At 37.4% G+C, this 15617-nt stretch overlaps 1 protein-coding gene across 1 annotated transcript in view; it reads left to right on the forward strand.

Moving 5' to 3' along the window:
- NBAS (NBAS subunit of NRZ tethering complex) overlaps positions 1–15617 on the forward strand; it is a 345265-nt gene that overhangs the window by 86480 nt on the left and 243168 nt on the right. The window contains exons 17-21 of the mRNA XM_007183498.2: positions 1520–1671; positions 8461–8601; positions 8865–8943; positions 11891–11995; positions 12365–12501. Coding sequence (XP_007183560.2) covers positions 1520–1671; positions 8461–8601; positions 8865–8943; positions 11891–11995; positions 12365–12501 — 614 coding nt within the window. The remainder of the gene's footprint in view (positions 1–1519; positions 1672–8460; positions 8602–8864; positions 8944–11890; positions 11996–12364; positions 12502–15617) is intronic.

The raw sequence follows: 15617 nt of genomic DNA on the forward strand, positions 1-15617 counted from the left end.
TCAGAACAGCAAACCTATATTATCTTTCTTTCTTTTGTGACTCAGGACAGTGAATTTATGAGTTCATGTATATCCACATAATGGCCTTTTCTGTAACACAGTAGAAAGCAGATTTGGTCTCTGAAGGAGCTGACAAATGTTAGGAGAGACAAATTATGTACGTTTTTTATTGGGGGAAATACTTAATTCAGCAAAATAAATAGGCAGTGAAGAGTAAAAGCACTATGCCAGGAATGGTAAAGGGGTACGGGAGTGGCATAAATATGGCCTTCGCTTTCAGGGAGCTTATAATCTTACCGAGAAGACAAGCTTTATGCCTTCATTATAGAAATGACCACGCAAGACGATTGCAGACAAATGCTGTGGGAACCCAGTGAAGGTAGCAATCATTGTAGACTCTGGTTATGGAAGTCTTCATATAGTGAAGATGTTTTGGGCAGGGGTTTGAAAGGATTCAAAGTAGAGCTAGAAGAGAGGAAGGCATTCTTAATGGGACAAGTTGTGTGAGCAAACTAAAAGAAAATGAGCATGACTCATGAGGCCAGTGACTAAGTCTGGCTTATTCATTGCTCTATTTTCATGGCACACAAAAAGTACTCAGTAAATATTTGCTGGATGAATGGCTCTGCAAGGAAACCAGTCTGTTGGATCTGAGATTCCATGATGGTGAACATTGGGGCATATTGATTAGAAAGATACATTGATTTGGGTTCAGGTGGGAAACCTTGCCAAAGGCAAGAGACTCCTGCAGTGTCCCAGTTGTTACGTGTCAATGACATGGACTGATACGGAGGCCATAGATGTGGAGAAGGGGATGTGAGTTCAGAGACATTTGAGGAAAGAATTGATATGAAGGAATGTGTAAAGGAATGTGTAGGGTATGAGTCAGATTTTACCCTAAATTTGTATCCACAAGGACTCTTTCTAGGAAAGAGGGCAAGTCAGGAATTTTGAATGGAGTCAGAGGAAGCTGTTGGGAGGGAAGTACATATGGGCCCTTCGTCTTTCCAAGGAACAACATACCATGACTTTTTATGATTAAATTATCATCTGTGCTTTGGAATACATCTCATGGTCAAGTAGATACAGAACCTTGATGTGCTATGCCTCATTAGTTTTTGTTTCAAAGTTAAACGTGTTTGTTACAAGAAGATCAATCTTGCCTTACTTCTTTATTTTCTACTCTTCTATACAGCCCAAATGCAAACTAAAGAGCAACTAAAAAGTTTGGAAAGAGCTTTTTATGTTTCCAAAAAAGAGTACTGAACTTTGTGTTTCGTGTGTTTCATTAGACGAAGAAAGAAAGCAGTTGGAATCACATGCCCTATACCCAGTCCTAATCACTGCTAGGAAAGTAGCTTTTTAATGTTGAGATGCTCTAGCAGCTGCTTGTGGCCAAGGTTTCAGGTAGCTCTACTCTCTTACGTATAGCTTTATAATTCTAGAAGGCAGTTCTCAGGTACTCTCAGATGTCATGATTTCTTTAATGCCTCTGTTTTTTAATTTTCTCTATATCCAGAGTAAAATAAAGAAACGATCCTGGGTTCTTCATGAGTGCTTGGAAAGAGTTCCTGAAAATGTGGATGCTGCAAAAGAGCTGCTTCAATATGGATTAAAAGGCACAGACCTGGAGGCTCTTTTAGCCATAGGGAAAGGAGCAGATGATGGCAGGTTGGTTCCGGGAAGATGTGGGTAGAACTAAAGGTGACTTTGTGAAAACTTTTAAGCTGAGACATTGGAAAGGGTAAACTTTTCTTTATTTAGGTTATTCTGCAATACAGCAGTTGCCTTTGGTTAATGCTTTTTTATCTGAGGTCAGTTTTCTTTCCTTTAAGTTAAATACGTTTACATATGATAGCTTGATGCTAAGGGAAGAGCAAATTCTACAAACATTTATTGAATGCTGGCCGTTTCTAAGCTGTGAAGTTAAGGCGGCATGCGCCTAGGTGCGCTTACCGATGAATTGAACCACTGTAGGCAAGTCTGAGCTTCATTCACTTACTTGATCTGTAGCATTGTGTCCTTCTTCAGAGAATTGCCTTGATTAAGTTATATATCTTGTGAAAACACCTCATAAACTTTTTTTTTGAATTTTATTTTGTTTTATTTATTTTTTTAAACAGCAGGTTCTTATTAGTTATCCATTTTATACATATTAGTGTCTATATGTTAATCCCAATCTCCCAATTCATCCCACCATCACCACCACCCCCCACCACCTTCCCCCTTTGGTGTCCATACGTTTGTTCTCTACATCTGTGTCTCAATTTCTGCCCTGCAGACCGGTTCATCTGTACCATTTTTCTAGGTTCCACATATATGCGTTAATATACGATATTTGTTTTTCTCTTTCTGACTTACTTCACTCTGTATGACAGTGTCTAGATCCATCCACGTCTCTACAAATGACCCAATTTTGTTCCTTTTTATGGCTGAGTAATATTCCATTGTATATATGTACCACATCTTCTTTATCCATTCGTCTGTCGATGGGCATTTAGGTTGCTTCCATGACCTGGCTGTTGTAAATAGTGCTGCAGTGAACATTGGGGTGCATGTGTCTTTTTGAATTATGGTTTTCTCAGGGTATATGCCCAGTAATGGGATTGCTGAGTCATATGGTAGTTCTATTTTTAGTTTTTTGAGGAACCTCCATACTGTTCTCCATAGTGGCTGTATCAATTTACATTCCCACCAACAGTGCAAGAGGGTTCCCTTTTCTCCACACCCCCTCCAGCATTTGTTGTTTGTAGATTTTCTGATGATGCCCATTCTAACTGGTGTGAGGTGATACCTCATTGTAGTTTTGATTTGCATTTCTCTAATATTAGTGATGTTGAGCAGCTTTTCATGTGCTTCTTGGCCATCTGTATGTCTTCTTTGGAGAAATGTCTATTTAGGTCTTCTGCCCATTTTTGGATTGGGTTGTTTGTTTTTTTAATATTGAGCTGCATGAACTGTTTATATATTTTGGAGATTAATCCTTTGTCTGTTGATTCACTTGCAAATATTTTCTCCCATTCTGAGGGCTGTCTTTTTGTCTTGTTTGTAGTTTCCTTTGCTTTGCAAAAACTTTTAAGTTTCATTAGGTCTCATTTGTTTATTTTTGTTTTTATTTCCATTACTCTAAGAGGTGGATCAAAAAAGATCTTTCTGTGATTTATGTCAAAGAGTGTTCTTCCTATGTTTTCCTCTAAGAGTTTTATAGTGTCTGGTCTTACATTTAGGTCTCAAATCCATTTTGAGTTTATTTTTGTGTATGGTGTTAGGGAGTGTTCTAATTTCATTCTTTTACATGTAGCTGTCCAGTTTTCCCAGTACCACTTACTGAAGAGACTGTCTTTTCTCCGTTGTATATCCTTGCCTCCTTTGTCATAGATTAGTTGAGCATAGGTGCGTGGGTTTATCTCTGGGCTTTCTATTCTGTTCCATTGATCTACATTTCTGTTTCTGTGCCAGTACCATATTGTCTTGATTACTGTAGCTTTGTAGTATAGTCTGAAGTCAGGGAGTCTGATTCCTCCTGCTCCATTTTTTTCCCTCAAGACCGCTTTGGCTATTTGGGGTCTTTTGTGTCTCCATACAAATTTTAAGACTTTTTGTTCTAGTTCTGTAAAAAATGCCATTGGTAATTTGATAGGGATTGCATTGAATCTGTAGATTGCTTTGGGTAGGATAGTCATTTTCACAATATTGATTCTTCCAATCCAAGAACATGGTATATGTCTCCATCTGTTGGTATCATCTTTAATTTCTTTCATCAGTGTCTTATAGTTTTCTGCATACAGGTCTTTTGTCTCCTTAGGTAGGTTTATTCCTAGGTATTTTATTCTTTTTGTTGCAATGGTAAATGGGAGTGTTTCCTTAATTTCTCTTTCAGATTTTTCATCATTAGTGTATAGGAATGCAAGAGATTTCTGTGCATTAATTTTGTATCCTGCAACTTTACCAAATTCATTGATTAGCTCTAGTAGTTTTCTGGTGGCATCTTTAGGATTCTCTATGTATAGTATCATGTCATTTGCAAACAGTGACAGTTTTACTTCTTTTCCAATTTGTATTCCTTTTATTTTTTTTCTTCTCTGATTGCCGTGGCTAGGACTTCCAAAACTATGTTGAATAATAGTGGCGAGAGTGGACATCCTTGTCTTGTTCCTGATCTTAGAGGAAATGATTTCAGTTTTTCACCATTGAGAATGATGTTTGCTGTGGGTTTGTCATATATGGCCTTTATTATGTTGAGGTACGTTCCCTCTGTGCCCACTTGCTGGAGAGTTTTTGTCATAAATTGGTGTTGAATTTTGTCAAAAGCTTTTCCTGCATCTATTGAGATGGTCATATGGTTTTTATTCTTCAGTTTGTTAATATGGTGTATCACATTGATTGATTTGCATATATTGAAGAATCCTTGCATCCCTGGGATAAATCCCACTCGATCATGGTGTATGATCCTTTTAATGTGTTGTTGGATTCTGTTTGCTAGTATTTTGTTGAGGATTTTTGCATCTGTATTCATCAGTGATATTGGTCTGTAATTTTCTTTTTTTGTAGTATCTTTGTCTGGTTTTGGTATCAGGGTGATGGTGGCCTCGTAGAATGAGTTTGGGAGTGTTCCTTCCTCTGCAGTTTTTTGGAAGAGTTTGAGAAGGATGGGTGTTAGCTCTTCTCTAAATGTTTGATAGAATTCACCTGTGAAGCCATCTGGTCCTGGACTTTTGTTTGTTGGAAGGTTTTTAATCACAGTCTCAATTTCAGTGCTTGTGATTGGTCTGTTCATATTTTATATTTCTTCCTGGTTCAGTCTTGGAAGGTTATACCTTTCTAAGAATTTGTGCATTTCTTCCAGGTTGTCCATGTTATTGGCATAGAGTTGCTTGTAGTAGTCTCTTAGGATGCTTTGTATTTCTGCGGTGTCTGTTGTAACTTCTCCTTTTTCATTTCTAATTTTATTGATTTGAGTCCTCTCCCTCTTTTTCTTGATGAGTCTGGCTAATGGTTTATCAATTTTGTTTACCTTCTCAAAGAACCAGCTTTTAGTTTTATTGAGTTTTGCTATTCTTTGTTTCTTTGTCATTTATTTCTGCTCTGATCTTTATGATTTCTTTCCTTCTACTAACTTTGGGTTTTGTTTGTTCTTCTTTCTCTAGTTCCTTTAGGTATAAGATTAGGTTGTTTATTTGAGATGTTTGTTGTTTCTTGAGGTAAGACTGTATTGCTATAAACTTCCCTCTTAGAACTGCCTTTGCTGCATCCCATAGGTTTTGGATTGTCGTGTTTTCATTGTCATTTGTCTCTAGGTATTTTTGGATTTCTTCTTTGATTTCTTCAATGATCTCTTGATTATTTAGTAACGTATTGTTTAGCCTCCATGTGTTTGTGTTTTTTACGTTTTTTCCCCTGTAATTGATTTCTAATCTCATAGCATTGTGGTAGGAAAAGATGCTTGATATGATTTCAGTTTTCTTAAATTTACTGAGGCTTGATTTGTGACCCAGGAGGTGATCTATCCTGGAGAATGTTCTGTGTGCACTTGAGAAGAAAGTGTAATCTGCTGTTTTTGGATGGAATGTCCTATAAATATCAATTAAATCTATCTGGTCTATTGTGTCATTTAAAGCTTGTGTTTCTTATTAATTTTCTGTTTGGAAGATCTGTCCATTGGTGTAAGTGAGGTGTTAAAGTCCCCCACTATTATTGTGTTACTGTCGATTTCCTCTTTTATAGCTGTTAGCAGTTGCCTTATGTATTGAGGTGCTCCTATGTTGGGTGCATGTATATTTATAATTATTATATCTTCTTCTTGGATTGATCCCTTTATCATTATGTAGTGTTCTTCCTTGTCTCTTGCAACATTCTTTATTTTAACGTCTATTTTATCTGATAGGAGTATTGCTACTCCAGCTTTCTTTTGATTTCCGTTTGCATGGAATATCTTTTTCCATCCCCTCACTTTCAGTCTGTGTGTGTCCCTAGGTCTGAATTGGGTATCTTGTAGACAGCATATAAATGGGTCTTGTTTTTGTATCCATTCAGCGAGCCTGTGTCTTTTGGTTGGCGCATTTAATCCATTCACGTTTAAGGTAATTATCGATATGTATGTTCCTATTACCATTTTCTTAATTGTTTTGGGTTTGTTTTTGTAGGTCCTTTTCTTCTCTTGTGTTTCCCACTTAGAGAAGTTCCTTCAGCATTTGTTGTAGAGCTGGTTTGGTGGTGCTGGTGCTCTTATCTTTTGCTTGTCTGTAAAGCTTTTGATTTCTCCATCAAATCTTAATGAGATCCTTGCCGGGTAGAGTAATCTTGGTTGTAGGTTCTTCCCTTTCATCACTTTAAATATGTCATGCCACTCCCTTCTGGCTTGTAGAGTTTCTGCTGAGAAATCAGCTGTTTACCTTATTGGAGTTCCCTTGTATGTTATTTGTCGTTTTTCCCTTGCTGCTTTCAATAATTTTTCTTTGTGTTTAATTTTTGCCATTTTGATTACTATGCGTCTCGGCATGTTTCTCCTTGGGTTTATCCTGTATGGGACTCTCTGCGCTTCCTGGACTTGGGTGGCTGTTTCCTTTCCCATATTAGGGAACTTTTCGACTATAATCTCTTCAAATATTTTCTCAGGTCCTTTCTCTCTCTCTTCTCCTTCTGGGACCCCTATAATGCGAATGTTGTTGCGTTTAATGTTGTCCCAGAGGTTTCTTAGGCTGTCTTCATTTCTTTTCATTCTTTTTTCTTGCTTCTGTTCCACAGCAGTGAATTCCACCATTCTGTCTTCCAGGTCACTTATCCGTTCTTCTGCCTCAGTTATTCTGGTATTAATTCCTTCTAGTGTATTTTTCATTTCAGTTATTGTATTGTTCATCTCTGTTTGTTTGTTCTTTAATTCTTCCAGGTCTTTGTTAAACATTTCTTGCATTTTCTCAATCTTTGCCTCCATTCTTTTTCCAGGGTCCTGGATCATCTTCACTATCATTATTCTGAATTCTTTTTCTGGAAGGTTGCCTATCTCTACTTCATTTAGTTGTTTTTCTAGGGTTTTATTTTGTTCCTTCATCTGGTACATAGCCCTCTGCCTTTTCATCTTGTCTATCTTTCTGTGAATGTGGTTTTTCTTCCACAGGCTGCAGGATTTTAATTCTTCTTGGCTCTGCTGTCTGCCCTCTGGTGGATGAGGCTATCTAAGAGGCTTGTGCGAGTTTCCTGATGGAAGGGACTGGTGGTTGGTAGAGCTGGCTGTTGCTCTGGTGGGCAGAGCTCAGTAAAACTTTAATCTGCTTGTCTGCTGATGGGTGGGCTGGGTTCCCTCCCTGTTGGTTGTTTGGCCTGAGGCAAACCAACACTGGAGCCTACCCGGGGTCTTTGGTGGAGCTAATGGCGGACTCTGGGAGGGCTCACACCAAGGAGTACTTCCCAGAACTTCTGCTGCCAGTGTCCTTGTCCTCATGGTGAGACACAGCCACCCCCTGCCTCTGCAGGAGACCCTCCAACACTAGCAGGTAGGTCTGGTTCAGTCTCTTATGGGGTCACTGCTCCTTCCCCTGGGTCCCAATGCGCACACTACTTTGTGTGTGCCCTCCGAGAGTGGAGTCTCTGTTTTCCCCAGTCCTGTTGAAGTCCTGCAATCAAATCCCGATAACCTTCAAAGTCTGATTCTCTAGGAATTCCCCCTCCAGTTGCCAGACCCCCAGGGTGGGAAGCCTGACTCTGGGAGGGACTCAGAACCTTCACTTCCGTGGGTGGACTTCTGTGGTATAATTGTTCTCCAGTTTGTGAGTCACCAACCCAGTGGTCATGGGATTTGATTTTTTTGTGATTGTGCCTCTCCTACCATCTCATTGTGACTTCTCCTTTGTCTTTGGATGTGGGGTATCTTTTTTGGTGAGTTCCAGTGTCTTTCTGTCATTGATTGTTCAGCAGTTTGTTGTGATTCCGGTGCTCTCGCAAGAGGGAGTCACCTCATAAACTTTTAAGCACCCTACAAATGTCAGTTAATAACAGTAATAAAGTTGTTTGACAAGGGCTGCTGTTCATCAAACATTTGGAACTTTCGGGGGGATATAAATGTGATAGTGTATTTGATAAGTAATTTAAATGAGACTGACATTCATTACCATTTTAAGACCTTAAATAGAAGTGATTCACATTGTAAGCTCTGGGCAACGTTTTCTTCATAGGCTGTTTCACATTGGGTGACTATAACCTCCCATGTTTTCCTAAGCAGTTTTCATTTTCTTGATATTCAGAGTTTCTACATGTGATGATCACTGATGACTTTTTGCCCATCCTATGGATATAAATGAAAGAATCGGTTTGCTTATAATAAATAGCAAAAGCTTTCTTTCAAATAATTGGTTGTTTCTGTTTCTGCAGAAACCAATGTAATAAAATCAAAGTAGGAGAAGGTACTTCTTCACTATATGAAATTTAAAAAAATACACAGATTTGGGTTTTCTTTTTTTCTCACAGATTTACACTACTTGGTGAAATGGACATTGACGGTATCTCCTACGAGGAGCTTTCCCCAGCTGATGAAGAGCCTGCCGAGAAGAAAAAGGAGAAGGAGCTCAGGAAGAGACAAGAACTACTTAAATTAGTGAACTTTTCAAAGTAAATGATTTATTACTGTTCATTTGGTAATTTCTTTAAAATAACTAGTAATCCAAGTGTGTTCTTTACTAGTGACAATTGCTGTACATTATTTCGGCAACTTAAATCGAATGCATTTAGTATTGTTTTATCCTTGTGCTTTTGTGTACTGTTCCATGAATTTGAGGCTTAATGGAATATTGATCATTTTTATTCTATTTTAAATCTTAGAGAAATGTGCTTGTAGGTAAATATAAGTGGCCTAATACAGTTGTTCAAAACAGGTTAACACTGGAACAAAAGGAACTTTGCCGTTGTAGACTGAAATTATTAACCTACTTAGATCGACTCGCAACATATGAGGTAAGGAGTAGTTTTAATCAAACCAATTATGTTCATTTGATCTGTCATTATAAATGCTGAGGCTGCCTTCATATCTGATATTCTTGGTCTTTAGAACTATTTATGTGGGAAAAATTCATTTTGTACAGAAGCAGGTTCTCTTATACATCAGTTTTGGTAAAATTTAGAGATTCATGAAAGGCCAGAAGTTGCTTTGTTAGTCTAGGGAGTAGAAATGCGTTAGCCATCTCAGAGCATCTATGTTTCCTAGGTTTATGATCCTTTTCATTTAGCTTTATTTTACATTTAAACTTTAGGTTATGGCATATAGCTGTCTACAGTACCAAATTCAGTATACACTGGGTTTTAATAATCCTAATATGAATATTTCTGACTTGTTTAATTTTAATGATTTATTAGTGGTTTGAATTTAGTTGGTTAAACTTTGATCCTAATTAAGGCCAGAGTTAGTCACTTGAACTTAAAGCATACTTCAGAATTGTTTCTTCAGGACCACAAACACAAATGTCCCATGTTGGGCATTTCAGTAGCACTCTGTACCATGAGATTTAGGTATCGTTAAAGGCATGAGAAGCATTTCATAAAATAGACATAGTTTAGATTGCTTTTTCACATGACCCTCATAGCTTACGTTACCCAGGATTTAGTATAAATTTCCTACCTTTGAAATTTGACTTCATTTGCAGTTTACTTCCTCCATCTGTCTCAGCCTCCCTTCTGTGGGCACACCGTGGCTTTTGGTGTTGGCACATAGCAGGGACTCAGTAAGCATCACATTTGATAACGTGATGCCCGTCCCCATAGTAATGGAGGTACTTAGTACTTGTGATGCCTGCAAACAAATAAAAGCATTTGATTCTCCAGCTGTTAATACAATAGAATGTTTTCAAACAAAATACTAGTGACAAAAGAGGACTATTTCTCTGGTTATTAGTAAACATGGTAATTAGTATATCACTTCATACAAATAAGTTACAAAACATTCCTAATAGTTTTATCTGTAGTACAACTAGTTTGACTGTTGGATGGTCATATTATATTAAAGCGTATCCTTTTATTATGTCCGAGTTCTGTGATACTGATGTAATATATAAAAGCATGTTGTGAATTACTGATGTTGGTACAGATATAGTTTATTATTTTTTATACTTAGCTTTAGTTTCACTGATGAGATCTTAAAAAAAAAGTTCCATAAAATATTCAGAGTTTCACGTTCCAGTTAATTTTATTTTATTATTTTTTAGTTATTGAATTACTATTTCCTATTTGACAGTAGTAAGTGCATTTATTATTACATGGTAATAGTGAAATTTAAAGTATTTGTTGAGCCCACAAAAATGGAATTAAGTTAAGCTTTTGAAAAGTAGGTGAAGTTGATGAACTTGGCCGTTAAAACTTAGAAACGAAGATGTTCTGATACAAGGACTAACCAGCTAGATAGTGGTAGAGATAGGCATTGCATTTTAATCGTAGGGGATGGCTTATTTTATTAATTCTTTGATAAATTAGATAAAAATAGATTTATTTAAATTTTACACGAGTTCCTACTGTATGCCAAATATTATGCCAGTGCTGGTGGTAGAGAAATGAACAAGGAATAGTCCTTGTGGAGTCCTCATTATATGGGCAGTTAGTGATGATAATGAAGATATGAAGAATTGATGAGGGAGCATAATGGAGCAAAACATTAAATTTTTCCTGGGGATGTCCAAGAAGACTCTATGTAGGAAGTGATATTTCAACTAGTCCTTAAAAAAAGGGAGGCTGACTTAGGGGGCTATGGGCCTACTATGCGGGGGGGCGGGATGCAAGCATAGAAGCTCCATAAGGGTAAGGGTCTTGTCTTGTTTGCTGCAGTATCACCCGAGCTCAGGACGAGACCTGGCTTGTTGAGGAGCTCAGGAAATATTTGAAGAAACCAGTAGTTAAGAGAATACCTTAAAAAATACCAGCACATTTGTTGAGGACTTACTGTTTGCCCGCCAGTGTCTTAGGTACTTAATTCAGATTATTTCTTGACAGCCCTTTGAGGCAGGTATTGTTATCCTCTCAGTTTTATGGATGTGAGGCCTAGAGAAGGTGAGTATTTTGTCTAAATAAATAGGAAGCAAGAACCTCCTCTGAACACCCTCTTTCTTCCCTCTTTCCTGTCTCAGTAAGTTAATGCAGTTAACAAATACTTATCGGCTATTTATTATGTGAAAGCCAGCATGCTAGGTATCTGGGGTTCAGCACAGACACAAGAGAAATGAACCTGAAGTCATCCATTGTAGTGGGGAGATGTACACTTGCCATTGCCATGGCTAACTCCTGTTTATTCTTTATGTTTCAGCTTTGGCGTCCCTTCTGGGAGGCCTTCCCTGTCCTCCCAGGACTAGTTTTAGCACCCTTCCTATGTGTTTCCCTTTACCTGTTCTTATTGCCTGTTCGTCTTCCCTACTAGATTTTGAGCTACTTGGAGAGCAGGGAAGCTGTATGATTGTTCATTGTATCACCACTGCCTATCACAGTGCCCCTTGCACATTATTGACACCTAATAAATATCTGATTAAAGAATGAATGGTTCAATCTGCAGTTTACATAGATCACTCCAGCAGCAGTAAAGTTAATCTAAAGTTCTCACACAGATATGACAGGTGCCTATAGTACAGAGCCATGTATAACTGTTGCTTATTTGTTTTTACCAGGTGGTGGATTTTGGTTGTCCTACTGTAATTTTACTGCCTATTTCATTTACTTCTGGATTTTTTTTTAAATTAACAGCATTTATAAATATAGCCATTTTCCAAATAAAGACAAGAATACAGATGTAGTACTTTAGTTAACAGTTGAGAGTTTAATTAATTCAGGGCTTATTTATTTAGGTAGGCAGAGTTGTGATGGTTTTTAATATTTTCTTGTCACCCATATTTAAAAGCCTTTCCATTAAATCACTGTTTCCCCTCAGGAAATCCTCGGAGTGCCTCCTGCATCTGAACAGAGATATGATGCTGAATTCTTTAAGAAGTTCAGAAATCAGAATATTGTTCTCTCAGCAAGAACTTATGCTCGGGTAATTTCTTTTTTGTAAATAAAACAGTTATGGTTATTAACACTTTCTAAGTCTTTGAGCCATGCAGTTAATGTTATTGCATGCATATATCATTACATTTCCTTTTTGTGTTGTACTATATTAATAAATGTAGAGAAAATAGAATCATGTTAAAAAAATTTTAATTTATCATTCTGAGTTCTAAAAATAATTTTTAGAGCATTAGGTTGAGAAAAGTGATACAGAGCTGGAAAAATCAGGAATCTTTCAAAGCACTTCATATCAGAACTGCATAAAAAAGTTAATTTTAAGGTTTTGAATGTTGTCATACAAAATCACTCCTTTATTTCTAAGGTTCACATTAGAAACTTGCCCTTGCCTTCTGTACAGGAAAGTAATGTACAAGCCCTAGAAATTCTGTTCACTTACCATGGATCTGACCTGCTTCCTCATCGCCTTGTGATTCTCTCCAATTTCCCAGAGACCACTTCTCCACATGAATATTCCGTTTTGCTCCCTGAAGCTTGGTATGTACTATGTTCACTGAATTTTACCTTTTTTCTAAGTAACAATTTTTGTTTCATGCTAAACACCTTAAATTTAAAAAAATTTAAAATGTAAACTATTTAAACTTTTTTTTCTGATTATAAAATTATTTCTAACTTATTTTTAAGTGATCCTGAGGCCAAACCAAAATGTGTCTAGCATAATAGGATTACTACGTAACGTACGGAATGTGAACTTTACTTTTTTTTTTTTTTTTTTTTTGGGAAGTCTTCTGCTACTAAAAAAAAAAAAAAAAAAGAAAAGAAAGTCTCCTAGCTTTATGGCTGTGTACTCAATATGTACTGTTTTATGGTTAAGAACAGTTTTTAGGACAACAGTGTCTGTTTGAATTAGTTGTATCTTTTAGAAATTGAAGTGTAGTTCTGACAATATTAGGTTGTACGTCCAGGGAACCCAGGAATGTCCTGGGGATCCTACTTTTCTCCCTATGAAACTCCAGAGGCACAAAGACAGATGGGAAATCAAAGTACCTCTTTGCTATTATACTAATGTTCCTTATCTCAGTTGAAGGCTTTTTGATAATTGGGTTGTGACATGTGACATAGACTCTTAAGACCAGTGGAACCATTAAGACCCAGTTGTACCATCTGGTGGGCTTCCAAAGGCCAGAACATCACTTCCTGAGAATGAAGAAAAGAGAATATACAGTTGACCCTTGAACAACACAGGTTCAGACTGTGCAGTTCCACTCACACATGGACTTTTTTCAGTAGTAAGTACTACAAGACGACATGATCCTCAGTTGGCTGAATCTGAGGGTGTGGAGCTGTGTGTACAGAGGATCCACGGGTACGGAGGGCTGACTGTAAGTTATATAGGGGTTTTAGACTGCATGAGGGGTGGCACCCTTATCCTCCCTCTTGTTCCAGACTCAGCTGTGTTTGCCTCAATGTGTAGCCCAGAGATGGGCAGGTCATCAGCCCCAGGCCTGAATGCCACCTGGGAGTAGCATACCTTGCTTCTGTCTGACCACATAGAGGGAGAAGGCAAGAATATGTCCATTTGTGAGACCTTTTATATCCGGTAAACTAGCCCACTAGTAAATGTGGCTCAGTCATTAATCGCATCCTTTCTGAATTTGTTTGCCCAATCTTAAAAAGAGTTGAGAGTCCCTGTCTTGCTTCCTCATGTTGCATACTTTTAGTAATAGGTGAATTGATCTGTATGAAATCTGCTTGTAAACTATAAAATACACTGTAAGGGATTATGACGGCTCTGACTGAAATCATTGTTACAGACTTTAGCTACTGGCAACTTACAGTGCTATGGGATGGGAACTGGGGATCATTTGGCTCCCTCATTCCTCCTCTGCACCTCCCCTGCATAGTTGTAGGCTTAGGTGTTGACGATAATGACCAGCATTTATACAGTCATTACTATGCATTGGGCACATACTTACATCCGGTCTCCCAACACTTTTCATATTATCTCTGTTATTATAGAAAGCTGAGATTTACAGAGGTTTAATAGCATATTAAACTTTATGTAAGTGCAGCCAGGATTTGAACCTGTTTTTATTTAGAGTTGTAGGTCAGTAAGCTCTAAAAATAGAAGTTATAAACTCCCTATTTTGCATTACTGTTAGGACTAAAATATAATTCTTTGTTATGATAAAAGTGAACAAAAAGAAAAAGCTTGGGATGTAACTTTCAAGCAGTTTCTTTTAGATCTGAATACTGATAAGTAAATGCAGTCTATAAATATGTATTTATAAATATTTCAGAATATAATTCATTTATTTTCTGCCTATTTGCAAAATAGATCTAATCTGAATGGAAATGACCTTTTCTACTGTATATTGTTAGTATAGAGAAAAGGGCCACTGTCTTAACGTTTTTTCTAAAGGTGATTTCTCCTTAGATTTGAACTCATTTATTTGCGTTGTCTTCTGATGATTGCTTAGACAAATGTTTGATTTTAACCTGAAATTTCAGAACTGGTTTTTAGAATAGTTTTACAGTGCCCAGTGCTATATGTTATCTTTGAAAGCCCTATCTGTGGTTCCTTTATGGTGGCTGCCATAACTGATTTAAATGGCAGTAAATACTTTAGGTATATCATTGCAGCAGAGGGTACTTAGATGTTATTTCGAATCTTTCTTGTGGGATGTGTTGCTTAGACAAACTTGGAAACGACTGATTTCTTGTGAGTCCTTAAGTTATAATCATTTTAAATATATTGAGAAAATATAGATTTATTTTTTTGTTAATCTTTGTTTCTCAAGAAAATCTTTCACATTGATTATATTTTTGCTATAGTTAGAAAGACTGAGAAAGAACAATAGATTTTAATAGTAATATCTTTTATGTGACTGCAAAGCAAAACCACAGTTATGTTTCAGGCATAGCCTCTTCTATGAGGTCTTCAGTATTTATTCCTTTCCCTATATTCTCAAAATTCTTTGTTCATTCTCGCAGTATAGCACTTTTTATTTTCTATTATAGTCAGTCATTTTTATTACTGCCTTTCTCCCCGTTGTTCTCTTCTTTAATAAACACCCAGCCTCAAACTCACTAACTCTTCAAGATGGAGGCCATCTCTTCCTGAGTTTTGGATCCTCAGGGCCCAGGTGTTTGTGTAGTGGTTCTCTAAAGTTGTTTGCTAACTGGATAAATTAGGTCCATTTTATGCCCATTTACAAAAGAGATGAAAAGATGTCCTGAAGGGATTGCAACAGAATATGCTTTCACCTATTAACAAGGGAGGTGTCCAGGGAATGTTTCACCAAGGCTCCCACCGCCTTAAAGATTGAATTGCTATTTTAGCCCATAGTTGAAGCCTGTACTCTTTTACCGTATTCAAAGTTTTACTCTAATGGACGTGGAGATCCATAAGATACAATCATAGGACTTATTTCCCTTTTTTAGGAAATATATTTTTTGAGTACTTGCTATTCATTTTCAAATCACTTGGAAGCTTTGGGTCAGATGGACACAAAGTGTCTGATTGTTGGAATGTGAACGCCCCTCACCATTTGACCGAGCCCCTTCTGCATGCCTGGCGCTATGGTAGGGGTCTTGGAATGAGTGAACACAGTTCCTCTTCAGCAGGAGTCATCAGGTATGGTTTACACGGG

Source organism: Balaenoptera acutorostrata, chromosome 12 (assembly GCF_949987535.1).
Source record: "Balaenoptera acutorostrata chromosome 12, mBalAcu1.1, whole genome shotgun sequence".
Classification (NCBI taxonomy): domain Eukaryota; kingdom Metazoa; phylum Chordata; class Mammalia; order Artiodactyla; family Balaenopteridae; genus Balaenoptera; species Balaenoptera acutorostrata.